Below are 16,506 nucleotides of genomic sequence, written 5' to 3'. Positions count from 1 at the left end.
ACAATGTATTGAGTAATCTTCAGTATAATCTTTGCTCAATAGTAACAACTGATGTTTTTCCTTTTGTACTGTATTTTTAATTTGCTAGTATTCTGTGGACAGACAACTTACAAGTCTTTTGTTTACTTTTTCCTTGTTATTCTATTCAACCAACATGGTTACTTAGCAACCCAAAAGACTAATGTTAAAAAAATGTGACTTTCAATTTTATTTTTCCACGTAATTGGATTTTTGTTGGCAGTTCTAACGGCCAAAAATAAACTATTTACAAGATTTGAAAAAAAATCGTCTGAGCCGTTTTCGAGATCTTTCTGCAAGCAAGCATACATACAAGCAAACATTAGAGTATTGGATAAATATGTGTACCACAGATCCCCAGAACTTCTGTTCACACTTCTATCAGCTCTCATGAATCTTTCCAACCAACGGGACAATTTTGTTTATCTTCCTTTATTGTCCTTGGATCTTCAGCCTTTCACACTTCCACGTTGTTGTCTTTGTATTTCAAAATAAAGTCTGTAAACAAGAACAATTACAATATAAAACCTATAAATATATCATAATAGTCTACAAGTTAAGTAAATAATGTTTTTCTCTATGCACAACACACATTTGGAAAAAAAAAATACTGGATGCGAAGCGACTGTTATAACATCTTCCAATAATAATAACTGAAAAGGTAAATGTTTATATTACAAATACTAATGAAGAATATATTTATTTATATACCCCCGCCACAGCAAACCTGCAGACTAAGAGAATTTCCATTTCTCTAATTGATATACAATTAAATCTATTTAAATAACATTATGTTAAACGAGTACCTAGGTTTGCAGCTACAAAGAGCAGCATAAAGTTTGTTTTTTAGTAAAATACTAATAGCTTAGTATAAAATAAAGAAATTAGCCAAGTTTTATCAAAATATACTCATAAACAAGCAAACTACAACATTTTACAATATTCTCCATAAGAATAACATGGTAATTTTAAAATTAGGCCTACAATTTTTTGAATTTTCTCCATAACCAATAACCAGACAAAAACACTTCAATATACTAAATAATTTTTCTTTTTAATTTCTTTAAAATGATCTAGAGAGAAATTGGGAAACTTTGCGTTTTGATGGTAAAAAATGAGAAAACATGTAAAACCATGTGTAAAACAAATACCTCCGTCGCAGCAAACCTGCCGACTAAGTGAATTTCCATTTGTCGGAATTTATTTTCAATTAAATCTATTTAAATAACATTAGGTTTAACGAGTACCTAGGTTTGCTGCTACAAGGAATCTGTTAAAGTGGGGTTTTTAGTAAAATATCAATAGCTTAGTAAACAATAATTAAGAAAAACTATTTTTACCGCATAAAATCCCCCGTAAAACCCTGTTCCCATGGTCCGATTTTGCTGGTTCGCGAACTCATTCAAGTTTATCCTGCCTTACACCTTTAAACCAAATTTCATCAAAATCAGACAAAAATTACTCATGTTATCGTGTTTACGGACATATACATACATCTATAAACGAATATATACTGTAGAACAACAAAACTCTACACATATAAAAATTTGAACAAATAGTGTTTTTGGCCTGTGGGGACATCACAATGAAAAAGTAAATCACTCAAGTCTTACCATAAGACCTTAAAAATATCACATTTATTCTCTATTTAAATATAATTAGTTTAACGAGTACTTAGGTTTGCTGCAACAGGGAGGGTAAAAAAGTGGGGGGTTCCAATGTTAATAGTTTAGTAAGATATGAATGTACAGGTTTAATTATGTATGCAGGTTAAGTGTAAGAAAGGGCCATGTGGCCCTAACTTGGCCTGTTAAAATAAGACCTGGAAATGAAAAAAAGTACAAAAACAACTAAAGAGGTTTATACTCAATTAAATTTCCCCTGAAAAAATTATTACAAAAAATAGTGGAAAAGAATAATAACTCAAAGGGCAATCTACCCATGGTTCTAACAATATTTAAAATGTTTTCAGCATGGTAGAAATACAACCAGAACTAAAATGCTAGAGAGAGAATGAAAGTTCAAAACAAAGAAAGAATCTTCCTGTCTGTAATTTCTTGATTTTCTCATTAAAGTCTCTTAATCTGGAGAAGCAAGGTTGAGGCTGTAAATTTCCCTCCGGCTTCTCCTGCTTCCATTTTCTCACCTTATCTTTAAAACATTTCTTATTTCCCTTTTATAAATAATTGTTTGTTCCTTAAATTAATGTATTAGATAATACCTTAATATATTTAATGTATGAGCTTGTAGCACAAATGAAAATCTTAGTTTTGAGAGGTATTTTAATTGATAGTTTAATCAACTTTAATTCTTTCTAGATATGCTCAATGCCTTGATACAATTCAAAAGTTTTATGTTTTCAGTAGGTCCATGTTATTTATTTATTCAATCCGTAGTCAACATAACCTACAATCCCGTTGATTTTGACAGTTGCCGGCAACAGGTTCTCTAACCAAAGTGAGGTTATCTGACATTATAAAAACCATGGTTTTTAACCCTAATTGTTTTACTCTTTTCGCATTGACTATGACTTGTATTGTCTTAAATGTTGTGAAACTTTCTACGAAACCCAACGGGTGGATTCAATTTTAGAAAAAAATTTGGTCTACTAGATTCCGACTGATGATGGACCTTCGACTGATGATGGACCTTCGGGCCCGAAATTAATTTCGGATCAAAAAACAGGATTGCTAAGGTAAGGCCTTATAATATCAATTAATATATAAGCAATCCAGAGGCTAAAATGATTGATTTATTTATCATTGGATATAATTGATATCAAAGGCAAAAAAGAGTATCTTTCCCCTAGAATACTAGGCCTACTATTTCTGGCTTGGCTGTGGCGATACATAAAATGTTATAAGATCACAAGTTAATTCATCAGGGTGGTATCAATTTCTTAAGTTTTTATTTACACATTTTATTGATATTGTAACAATGACTTAGTGGAAATGGACAACTTGATTTGTCTATTATATTATGGTTGCCTTCAAAGTTAAATCTCTAAAATGTTACTACAATATTGATATTAAAAATGTGTGATTTACCATCATTCACTATTGATACAACTAGGCATTCCTTTCCCGTGTTAAATTGTTACCAGATTTACCAAAATGATGTTACCAAAATCATGTTAGTTTATGTGAGCCACTGACAGATTGTGTTGATCTAAAAGACTAAATTACTAATTTCTGATGAATACACAAACTTTTCTACCAAGTCAAACTAATGGAATGAATTATTGTGAGCTATAGCAACTGTTATGACCAACCAACTTGGTCAGTAACAAAAATGAGGTAGAAAATAGAATTTTAGAAACTAGTGTGTTCTGTGACTGGCTCAGTGGCGTTGCTTGGTTAAATTCCAGGGGGGGGGAGAAGCCTCAAATTTCCCAACTGCTTAACATATATTTCCCAACTATTTTTTTTTTAGAAATCAATTTCTGTACTATTTTTAAAAATCTACAAATTATTATACTACACTGCATTAACATTCAATTCAGTATTTATAAACTTGCATTAACAAAACATAGCTAGTTTTACATATATACAAAATTTCTAAAACTTCTACCAATTCATAATGAAATGTTATGACTTCAAAAAACTTGAACAAGTAATGTTTCAAAAAAACTTTACAAACCATTGTGGTAGCAGACGTAGCAGTGTAAAATTTTAGGGATATAAAATGAGCCTCAGAGTACAAAGTAGTATAGAAAAAATATTTTATTACAAAATAATTAAACTAAAATACTTTTAGAAGTTAAAATCAACATTTTAACATTCATAAAACTTACAACTAGGGTAGGCCTAAACAAGTTTGTAATGATGAAATATTAATATCAGTGTTGTGAATAATATTATTCTAGTCTAGAAAAGAATAAACCTAAAGTAAGACTCGACTCGTATAAAATAAAAACATTCAACTTGGTTCATAATAAACTTATACATACAATAAAAATGTTAACCTTCATCTTCATCAAACTAGAACTTAAACAAAAATCTAACTTAGAGTGATAGTCAAACATCAAATTTTAGGCTATTTTTTGTCCACGTAGATCTGTTTCAGAGTAATTAGTTGATTCATTTTTGTAAATCCTTAATTAGGAATGATACATAACTTGTGTAGATTTTTTAAATATATTCAGATAATAAATATTGCATTTAGGTTATTAAAAAATAAGAGTTTTAAAGGTAATACAGATTCACAAAACCTATCTTTAATGTTATTTTAATCTGCTTATTAGCAAGTACTCCGGTCAGTTAGCCTGCTCCAAATACCACAAAAAGGGTATAAAATATATTTCATGTGACTGACGTGAAAAATATTTTTGAATTTCTTGTAAACACTAACAAACAACATAATTAAACAGAAGGGCTACATTGATTGCACTTTCAAAATTCAAACTCACAAACGAATCATTCAGAATCATCAACACAGGACAGGATCAAGGTAGCCAACATAGTCCAATAAGGAACAAAAATTCTCGTATACGAAATTCCAACAAGCTATACCGCTATTTGATTATTGATTTCTTAAAATAAGGCGTGTTTAGCCATGGTTTAGCCTTGTTTAATCAAAGTTAAATTAAATCTAAGAAATGTCAAGTTTATTTGTCCAAGTATTTTGTCCAAGTCAAAGAAATTTTTATCTTTGATGGATTTTCGCAAATATTTAATTTTTTTTTCAGTTTAAAAATATATTTTTCTTGTATCTGACTTCCCAACTGTCCCAACTCGTGGCAAGGAAATTCCCAACTTTTCTCTTTCCCAGATTCTAGGGGGGGGAGGCTCCCCCCCCTACCCCCCCCCAAGGCGACGCCCCTGGACTGGCTCACACATCTAAATTGTTTAAAACAAGAAATTGCCCACAGCTGGTCCATATAGAACGGATGTATACTGTACTTCAGTATCATAGTCAATGGTATCAGTACCACGCAAAAATGCTCTAAATAGAGAAATTCAGACATTTCAAATATTCACTTGAAATAGGAAACAACCCTGCCTTTTGAAAAACAACAATTTCCTCTTCAGTTTGTGAATAATTGTGATCAAGAGGAAAGTCAACGGATACGGTGGTCTCTTGGGTATAAAACAAACGGTTAAACTTCCGTCCCTTTTTTACACAAAACAATGTAACCACAAACATACCTCTGAACTGAACCAAGAGTATGAATATTTAATACAAGTTTTGTCTCGTTTAAATCCTACATGAAAAATTAAATGACTTTAAAAAACATCTTCATATTGAATGAAAAATACCCCCCTAGAGAAAACCATGACTAAGCAAATTTCTATTTGCCTAAATGTATTTTTTACTTCTGTAAAATATGTATATTGTTAAAATGTCAGATTTATTCCATATTGGAATAACATTACATTTAATGAGGTCTGCTGCTACTTTGAAAGTAATAAAATGTATTTTTATTACAAACTTATTTAGTGAAAAATGTGTACTTTTATTTAGTCAACTGTTTTAGGAATTTTACATTGCAGTTTTTTTTTTAATTTTATCCATAGCCATTAATCCTTTGACAACGCTTCAATATACTAAATAACTATTGTTTTTTAAGCTCTACCTATTTAAATAATTGATAATTGATTGATTGATAATTTGTAAATGGACTGCAAAACTTTTTTTGGGGGCAAAAAGATGGAAAAACAAATTTTTACTCTTTAACACCCTGTTGTCATAGTCCGATCATGCTGGTTCGCATAAATAAACTCGTTCAATAAACGTAGGTTTACACACACTTTTGTACCAAACTTTACCAAAATCGTATGGTCTGTATTTGCACAGGTAGTATGTGTATGAGGCTATTGGCCACACATACATATTATAGTATATTTATGAGGAGTCCAATGCCTTCTGAGGCAAAATGAATAATGCAACACTTATTTTGACAGTTAATTGGTAAATATTGAACTACTAATTTACAATAACTTAGTTCTAGATCTACAACAAGGAGAGTGATTTACCATCCTCAATCAGGTAACATTTATTAAAAGTAGCCTGTTTAAAGTATATTTTTGTAAACCATTTTGTACCTCTTATTTTTTACACTCAGCGACTGAGGTTAAACGTTAAACATTCAACAGAAAGATCAGCTGGTTAAGTGGCTAGTTTAAAGTGCTTTATCTGTAGGTCTAAATATCGAGTTCCCTGCCTCATAATTTTCAAGGAATTTATGCTAAAGTCATATTGCTTACTGCCCATTATTGTAACAAGCCAAAGTGCCCATAATGAAAAGTTTGGTCATTATACGAGAGTACTTTGGAATTACTGTAATACATCAAAGGCATAAATAGCCCAATAATGTTTTTAAATTGTCTTCACTAATATTCTTTTCAACTCTTGTGCATGTACTGTAATGAAACATTTTCAATATCGTATTGTAAAACTTACTCTAGACCCAATACCCAATATCCTATGTGTTGGTATTCATATTAAGAACTCCAATTATCCAAACTCCAACCATCCGAATCACTGATTATCCAAATCGCTTTTAGAAAGAATGTTAAAAAAAATGTTTTTCTTAGGAAGCTAGGTTCTAGCCTGGGGCTGTTTTTCATATTACAGTACATACTTCATGCTAGACTTAGGAGTTGTGGTATTATCAGATAAAATCCATTGGTGATTTGACGGGATTCGAACCTGGGACTTAAGTGACTATAATCTTTGACTATTTAATTTTTTTTTAAAAAGAGGTTGGCGGCCTCTTTTAACCTTGCATTTGCCCGTCCACATAGACTACAGATCTGTGCGTGGAACGTATCGAGCAAAGCAAGGGGTGAGCTGGTACAGTACAAAGGTGAACTGTACTGATAAAAGTTAGTGGCAGTGACCAGGTTCCGAACCCACGACACTACTGCCTTGGGCCCGAAGTCTGCGACGCTACCAACTGAGCCTCCGACTCACCAAGATACAACTAGACATTCCATCCCCATGTTAATGTTGTGATGTGGGGGGAGCGAGCTGGTCTAGTGGTTAGAGCGTGGGACTCCGGTTCCTGAGGTCCCGGGTTCAAACCCCGCCAAATCACCAATGGATTTGATCTAAGTGATATTGCCGTAACCCCTAGGCAATACTACCTAGGTAGTCTGAAGTAATGTGAAAAACAATTCCGGGCTCGTGCCTAGCGTCCTATTACAAAAAAAAAAAAAAAAATCCCAATGTTAAATTTGTAGCTAGTTTTTAAACCAAAATCGTCGTAGTTGATGTGAGCCACCGACAGATTGTGTTGACCTAAATTACTGATTTCTGTCAAATACACAACCTTTTTTTAACAATTCAAACTAATGGAATGGCACATTGTGAGCTAGCAACTGTTATGACCCATCAACTTGGTCAGCAATTAAACTATCTGAATTTTTGACTATCGGAATGTGGTACAGTCCCATTTGATTCGGATAACAAATGTTATTGAACAAACTACGCGTATAATGCACCTGAAACATACCTACCCAGATAATTTTTTTTTTATTGGTCACTTATAAAAACACTTTTTTGGCCCTAAGACAAAATAGGTAAAAGCTTTGATAATTGATACATCGAGACATTCCATCCCCATGTTAAAGTTGTTGTCAGTTTTTAAACCAAACTTGTCGTTGATGATGTGGTCCAACAGATTGTGCTGATCTAAATTACTGATTTCTGATGAATGAATACATTTTTACCAAGTCAAACACTGTTGGAATGACTTATTGTGAGCAATAGAAACTGTTATGACCCATCAAATATCAACGATCAGACGCAATTTGTCATTGGGCTATGAATTAACGATGCTATCTAACAACAAAAAGGTCGAAGTTAGATAGTACCATAGATTAAAAAAGTACATCGACCAGGGTTTGGAATGTTCCCTTTTAAAAGGTAAAAAAGCCATCGGCGTAGAAACACACAAAATAAAATACAAGCAAAACTATATCAGCAACCAAAAATAAGGTAGAAAATATAATTTTAGACACAAGCACATTCTGTGACTGGATAAAAAATTGGCTTCAGCTGGTCCTTATAGATGGGATGTCTACTTACTTATGCAATAGTCAATGGAATAAGTAAATTTGTAGGACTACTAAAACCGTAGGACTACTAAACCATTTCAATTCTGAGGGAAGTCGGAAGCTTTTGAGGATTCGAAACTGGACCCAGCAGTCCTTGATCATTGGGCAATTAGTCGAGTAAATCCGTACGAGAACCCTAAAAAAATTGCTTTAAATTGTTTTATTGGTTATTTTGACTTAGAATTATGTGTATTTTCCAGAAAAAAAAGTCTAATGAAATCGGAGTCTCGGAAGTCCAAAATTCAAGATGGCGTCCAAGATTTTGGTCAAATGTGTCCGTTAGCACAATAACTCAAGCAAAAATTATCCGAATTCGATGAAATTTGGCACAAACATGTAAACCTACATTTATTTGAACGAGTTCGCGAACCAGCATGATCGGACCATGGGAACAGGGGTTTATGGGGGGTTTTATGGGGTAAAAATTGGTTTTCCCCATTTTTGACCCTAAAAACGTAAAACTTTGCAATTTATTTCGAAACCATTTTAGGGCTCAGAAAAAAGACAATTTCGTTCATTGAAGCGTTGTCATGGGCCTAATACCTAGTTACGGAGAAAATTCCAAAAAAATTTAAATTTAAAATCCCTATGTTATTCTTACGGACAATAAGAAAACTCGTTGTAGTTAGCCTGTATATGAATATATTTTTATCTAATTTGAAAAATTCATTTGTTTTATACCGGTACTAAACTATTAAACATTTTACTAAAAACACTTTTTTACCCTCCCTGTCGCACAAACTCAAGTACTAGTTAAAGTAGTGCTATTTAAATTGGGAATAAATGTGATATTTTAGTGTAAATTCAATAAGGAAAATTGAAATTCGATTAGGGTGCAGGTTTGCTGCGGCGGGGTATTTTAATTCATGACTATTTTTTGCTTGAAAAATCCAATAATAGGTCTTAAAATAAAGATCACAAGCTTGCTAAAATGCAACATGCATATTTTATTTACTTAAATAAATATCTATAAATTTTTAGCCCGAAAGGATTTTTTAGATAAGAATAGGCTTGTATTAATCGGGAATCTGAGCTATTATAAAGCCACATTTCAGCCCAATCCGAAGCTGGTAAAGTCCACAAGCTGTAGTACAAAATAACCCATACTTTGTTGCAGGAGCATTGCAAATTCTTGCAGCCAGTAGAGTAGTTGCAGTGAACGAATCTTAAAAGAATCTCTGAGCGGCACTTTGGGTCATCGAGTTTTTTTATTGTTTATTTTTTTCCAGCAGAGCATCTCAACATTATTTTTTTACCTTAATTGAAAAAAACTCTTCAAATGAATAATAATTCTTTTGTAGCAGTTGATTCACTATATTTATGAAATAATTTTGGTTTATTTTACCTCATAATTTGGTAGGAAAATGATTCAAAAATTTTGATCCCATGAAGGTTTCCTTTTTTTCAAAGAAGCTGAGATTGATAAATTTATATACATTTTACTTCTAGCTTCGAATGGACATTTTTTCTAATTTCCAAATTGTGTTTTTTATTTCAGGGACAAATTCATAGATATATTTCTGACTTACTACCGCGAAATGGGGAGTTGCCTTCATAATAATTAATATTAATTTTAACCTTTACATACATGTAGTTCTCAAAATGGAAACTATAACAGAATTCGTAAGATTACAAAACAAATCTTCAATTTTAAACTAGAAAAGATGTGCAATGTTTGGCAGTATGATTTCAGCTCTGATTCTTCGTTCTCCGGGCTCAGGCCAAACCGTGTGCTCGTTTCCTTGTTATGTTGTGTTATTGATTTGATCATTATTTTACAATTTTATTTCATTTACACATCAGAAGCAACTAATATACGACTCCAACGGAAGGAAAACCAAGATATAAAAAAAGAAACACTGTTAATTTTAAGTAACATCAAATTGATAATTTTAAAAATATATTTCAAATATTTGTCTTTTTATATATGGTTTTTTATTGTCGTCTAAATTAGGGGCTATGGCCCCTACAGGCCACTAGTTATAGTACATATCTATTGATCAGACAGTCAAAATGTGTTGAAAATTGATCTTTTACAGTTATCATTGTCTAAGTATAGCATGATTTTTATAGCATTTTTAGAGTTTCAGAACTGTATCTAAACTTTTTGGGCGTTCCTCCATAGATTGCCAGACCATAAGATAAATATTTTTATTTTAGAATGTCCAGGTTACATTAGTGACACTGGCCTAAAAACATATATAACCCTGAAGAAAGTTTTTGTATTATGTTTTGTGTATATTTAAGATTTGTGTCTAGGTTAAGCCCAAAAATTGAGTATGCTTAAGATCTATTTTTTACGAGGTAAAAATGGGACTTTCCCATTTTTCACTGTCCAAACCATTTTGAAGAGATCATAAAAACAAATAATTTAGTATACAGAAGCATTATTGTATGTCTAACGGTTACGGAGAAAATAAAAAAGTGTACATTTAAAATGACCATGTCATTCTTATGGAGAATAAATAAAGTGTTAAAGCTTGCTTGTCTATGGAAATATTTTAGTGAAATTTGGAAATTTTGGCCATATTGAAAAAAAAAACCCGATTTCCGAGACTCCGATTTTATTAGACTTTTAGTATATTATTTTACATACTTATTGAAAATGTAAACTATCAACAAATCTTTTAAAGCAATTTTTTAAGGTTAAGGGGTTTTATTTCATATCTTGACTAGTCTAAATTTGATCTAAATAACTGTAAACATGAACAACAATACGATTGGAATCATATGAAGTCAAAAAAACATCTGATTAACATCATATTACAAAAATATACCTGTTAACATCATACATATATTTTTTTTATAAACTACTTGTGAACTATTACAAAATAAAAGAATTGAATTAGCGTAAAAAAAGTATTGAAACAAATTCTATTACTTGACACAGAATTCGCTTATGACAAATATGTGTGTGTTTTATATCTGTGGAGACGATACAGGCCACGATGAATTGTTATCCAAGCGTACCAATTAACAATTGAGATATATGGTAATTTTCAGAATTCCCATAAGAATTACATAGTTTTTTTTATAATCATCCCACCACCACTTAAGATAATTTAATGATTAAAAATACTAAATTGCATATATTTTTAAGGATTTACAACATGGGTATAGCACAGACTAGGGATATAAAGTTTTGTTCCCTATAGTGACCAATATTGAAATAAGTTATTTACTACTAACAACTTAAGATAGATTTTTACCTATTTTCAACCCCATACAACACATTTACTGTATATTATTTATCTTAAATCATGAATAGTTTATAGATATTACAGATAATAAAAGGTTTGTACCAAATTTGATCTAAATTGGAGGTTCAGAAGAAAGTTTACAGGGAAAATAGTAAGGTTGATTATTTTTTCAAAATTTTGGACGCCATATTGGAAAAACCCAATTTCCGAGACTCCGATTTTATTAGACTTTTAGTATGTAATTTATCATACTTTTTGGAAATGAAAACCATCAAAAAACCTTTTAGAGCAATTTTTTTTAAGGTTAAGGGTTTTTTTTCATATCTTGACTAGACTAAATTTAAATGATCCTAGCAGAAGAGCCAACTGATCCAAGTAGGTAACAAAGGTGTCATCTTATTCATTGAACACTCATTGTTCACTTGCCTTTGCCTGTTGTGATGGTGCTGTAAAAGTCTAATCTCTAATCCAGACTTTTTATAGTAATATGTAGTCTATATGAAACAAAATGGGAGGAGTTGCAGTTCATTTACTGCCACAGTTGACTTAAATTCAACCTAATTAATTTATTTATATCTGTTTATAATATGATAATATAGCCCTAATTCTGCAATTTATTATCTCAATAAAAAACATAAATAACATAACTTTTTTTAACTGTAGACACTCAAACTGACATTAAAAAAGCATATGTACTATAGGTTGTTAACACAGAACCCATTGTGTAATTATTTAATAGCTCTAACCATGTCACAATTAGTTACCTAACAGACACCAGTGGCTGTGGCAAGCACTATTGAGTTGTTTCTTTGTTGTGATGACTTCTTTCGTTCTAGTTTTCACTGTAATTTTATCTACCTTACTTCCATCATGCTCTCCAGGAACATATACTGGCCTCGGCTACAAATTCTCTATTGACAAAATAAAAGAGGAAACAGGTCCTTTGAGGACGTTTGTAACAAATTTGAAGTATCCTTTTGAAGACCACACCATCACTACACGAGACGGATATGTTCTTACTTACCATCGAGTGGCAGAATCATCTCCCGAGGTGGAAGGTAAAAGGAAGGAAGAAGCTCACAGACATCCTGTGCTCCTTGTACACGGTATCCTACAATCCTCAGCGTTCTACCTGGCAATACCACAAGGACTGGCGTACAGGCTGGCAGACGCTGGGTTCGATGTATGGGTGGCGAACCACAGAGGCAATCCTTACTCAAAGGCTCACCTGAACCTCAACCCGACGTTGAATTCAAAGTATTGGGAGTTCAGCTTTGACGAGATGGGAAAATTTGACTTACCCGCAGCTGTTGACTACATTCTTAAGAAAACTAATAAGAAGACTATTTCTTACATAGGGTTTTCCATGGGAACCACAATGTTCTGGACCTTCGCTCACTATTGGCCGGATTACATGACCAAGATAGATTGTATGATAGCAATGGCTCCAATTGCTATACCTAACTCACTCAGTGTTGTCATAAGTAAATTCAATAATGGAGCAGTGAATTCCATTTTAAGGTCACTCAACATGTTGAATTTCTATGAATTTCGTCCGTATTACAGAAGATTTGCTTTCATAGTTCGAGCCCCGTGTGGTGGTCCGGAAACAAAGAGGGGTTGGTTGTGTAGGGGGATTATAAAGTTGGTTTGTTTATTATCAGGCATGCAAGAAGATCTTTTAAGCTACAAGTACATGTTGAGTTCGCTGGATTTCATGTCAGCAGGAACTTCGATTCAATCTTTGTTTCACCTTCTTCAAGTCGGAAGTGCAAACGAGTTTATGATGTACGATTACGGAGAGAGATTTAACATGTTTTACTACAGTGGAAAAACAACGCCTCCTAAGTATGACTTAACTAGAGTGACTGTTCCTGTTTACCTTATACAAGGGGGGAAAGACGTGTATTCTGTTACAAAAGACACTAAAATTCTGAAAGAAAGACTGGATGTTAATGGGAAAGCTTACCTTTTTCTGGAAGAGGAAGCAAAAGGCTACAACCATTTGGATTTTTTCTTTGCTGATGGAGCAAACGAAATAATACACCAGCCTGTGGTAAACAAACTAAGTGAACATGTAAAGTAATTATGAATCATCAGAAATTTAAGGAAATATAAACTGAGACTGAATTGCAAAATTAAGTTGATGTTATTAAAACTTTAGAGTTACTTTTTAACCTCCCAAATTATAATGTGGTTCATTAATACCTATATATTTTTCCACACCCCCCTCCCCTCCACCTGCTTTCAACTCCAGTGGCATTGGAGGTATTGTAGCCTACAGTGTACGCAAATACTTTTAAGGTAAGCGGTCCAAACCCATACGTTTTTTGGATGTGCTAGGAATAGAACCAGTCCTACTTTTTCTCTGAAATCCTAACCGCTAAGCTAGCAACACACCCAAAAACATTTTGAAACATTCTGCTGCAATCATCCCCAACTAAACGTATTTTGTATCATTGTAACTGCCTAAGGGTGCAATCAACTTTCAATCTAAGAAGGGTAAAAATTCAGTTGATAGGATATTACAGAAAAATAATTTATTCGTTAGCAGTTAATCAAATCAAATCAAATCAAAATATCTTTATTTATTCTCTGTACATGCTTGGCACATTGAGTAGTGTCAAAATATCCTATATTACATTTAAAATATTAGTAACATAAACTTAAAAATATAATCAAACAAAATAAAATTAGCAATAACAATCTCAAAATTCTGAACAGAACTTAAGTTCAGACAATGGTTTTAAGCATCAGAGTAGTTATGGAAGGAGATGATTTTATGGAGAATTGAAATGAAATTGAAAATTTTCATTTAGATGTGAGTGTGATGGTATTGGTATTTTTGATTGAAAGTTGAGGGTTGGTGTTTGTTATTGAAAGTGAAAGAGATAATGAAAGAGAGAGAGAGAAGAAAGAGTATATGTATGAGGAAGAGGGAAATGAAAGAGAGAGGGATAGAGAATGTTTGGGGTTGTGAGTGAGTGAGAGAGAGAGTGAAAGAGAAAATGGGGGAGGAAGAGGGGTATTGAAAAGAGAGAGAGAGAATGTGAGTTGGGAGTGAGAGAGAGATAGAGAGAGAGAGAGAGAGTGAAAGAGAAAATGGGGGAGGAAGAGGGGTATTGAAAGAGAGAGATAGAGAGAGAGAGGGGAGATAGAAGAGTGATAGTGAGTGAGAGAGTGAGAGTGAGAGTGAGAGGGTGATTGTTCATGATCACACAACATCAAATTACATGGGAATAAAATTATACAACATCTTACCCAACAAACTTAAAGACATAAACTTGCTCTCTATCTTCAAAAAACAGCTGAAACAATACCTCATAAATCAACCTTATTACACAATTACAGAATATCTAGAAGAACATAAATTTCCTACAAAATAAAACTCATAATACAAATCATACATTCACCCATACTACAATACTACACACAATCAAGAAGCAAGCAAGAAGAAAGAAGAAAAAGAATTGACAATTCCCCGGTCTCCAAGGACTGCGGCAAAGACTTCGATGGTAAATGGTAAATACTTTGTAGTAATATGTTAACTCGGATTGAAGCAAATTGTTTAGCATTTATTAGAAGTTATAAATTAAAACCAAGAACAGAAATAATGTAGGTGAACCTTGATGACAAAAATATATATTTAAAATTATTTTCTAACAGTGGTTTAAACTACTCTAAGATGTAACTAGAGTTACTAGAATTTAAGCATAATGTTTTCCTTGTTGCTCATTGAGCTGCATGGGTTCTCTAGTATCTAAATAAACTATGAAATGTTTTTCTAATTAAGTTATTGTTGTATTGAAGGTGTGTTTAACATGAAACAACTACATTGACTAAATAATTAATAATTCAAGATTGTTGTTGATTTAGAATCATAAAATAAAAACATCCTGTCACATTTTAATATTAATAAGCAACTGGCCACAGCCCTGGCCCATATACAGGATTTGATCACTGATAAGTAAGTACACACATACCCTAATAAATTTGTTGGAACAAACATAAAGTTAAAAGATATAGTCCACTTTTATCTGATACAATCTCTTGAATACTAATAAGGAGAGACTAATAAAATATCCACCTTGACGCAAAAATGTCTTACAGATAAAATCTACAACTCTGCAACAGAGTTGTGAATATAAAAATAAGCCAAACAGGATACATAAATTTAATTAAAGATAACATCTGTGACTGTTAACATCCGTGAGAGTTGCAAATATTTAGAGCCAAACAAGACACATAAATTTAGTTAAACCTGGTCCCAAACAGGATATATAAATTTAATTTAACCTTGGTCAACTTTTTAAAACAAGTTTGAATTGGAAGGATGTAAGTGGGGTATACTCAAATTTGGTTGGCTATTTTATTCAATGGTGGGGCATACTGTGTGGTAGGAGGGGTAATTCCCATTCGTACCCAAGTCCCTCCAATTCAGTCATTCTGTTCTAACGTCGACTCCTGAAGACATCCCCGAAGGTAAGTTCCACCCATGAACTATTTAGAACTTAGAAAATACGCACCAAGCTGGCGTCCCCATTTCATAATAGACAAATCCTAGTCAGTAACAATGCTTCACAAAACTTCTCACAACATTTACACTCATCCTTCACTTATATTTTGGTTAAAATACGCACCAAGCTGGCGTCCCCATTTCATATGATAATTAAATCTAACTTAAGCATGATCCTGTTTGCTCGTTTTACTGTCAGACCCAAAAAATTTATACTTTTTTCACGTTCAATGTTATGGTTATCATGTATTTGTATTATTAAAGGTTCTAGTAGTATTTTAATTTAAACATTACAAATTTAGTTTTTTGTGGATTTAAAAGTAAATTGTGATATCTCAAATAGTTTCCAAGGTTTTCCAATTCAATGTAAGAACACACTTCAGTTTCTTCTTGTGAGGCAGTTGATAAAACGAGATTTGAATCATCAGCGTAAAGACACAACTTCCTATTAAGCTTATAGATTAATGCGCTGTTTACTCCTCTCAGGTAGCAAAGAAAAAGCAAAGGCCCTAGAATTGATCCTTGAGGTACTCCAAACCTGATTGGCTTACAATTTGATGATATTTTAGTAATTTTATTATATTTAGTTAAGTGGGAAATTTCTACATACTGAGATCTGTCATGGAGGTAAGAACCCAGATAGCACGTAAGCTTGATTCAAGCCTTGAATTACGCTTGCTTTTACTTGATATGACAGCTTTGAATTGTCACT

At 32.6% G+C, this 16,506-nt stretch overlaps 1 protein-coding gene across 1 annotated transcript; it reads left to right on the top strand.

Annotated features, from left to right (window-relative positions):
- Positions 1-12,063: 12,063 nt before the first annotated feature.
- LOC129003803 (lipase member K-like) lies at positions 12,064-13,460 on the top strand. The gene has a single exon (XM_054432111.1). The coding sequence runs from the start codon at positions 12,096-12,098 to the stop codon at positions 13,362-13,364; it is 1,269 nt and encodes a 422-aa protein (XP_054288086.1). The 5' UTR covers positions 12,064-12,095; the 3' UTR covers positions 13,365-13,460.
- The last annotated feature ends 3,046 nt before the right edge of the window (positions 13,461-16,506 follow it).

Source organism: Macrosteles quadrilineatus, unplaced genomic scaffold (genome assembly GCF_028750875.1).
Source record: "Macrosteles quadrilineatus isolate MER2022 unplaced genomic scaffold, UCM_ALF_1.0 Scaffold_9__3_contigs__length_116548681, whole genome shotgun sequence".
NCBI classification, from domain to species: domain Eukaryota; kingdom Metazoa; phylum Arthropoda; class Insecta; order Hemiptera; family Cicadellidae; genus Macrosteles; species Macrosteles quadrilineatus.
Note: the sequence above shows the minus strand (reverse complement) of the source record. Positions and strands in the feature narration are given on the sequence as shown.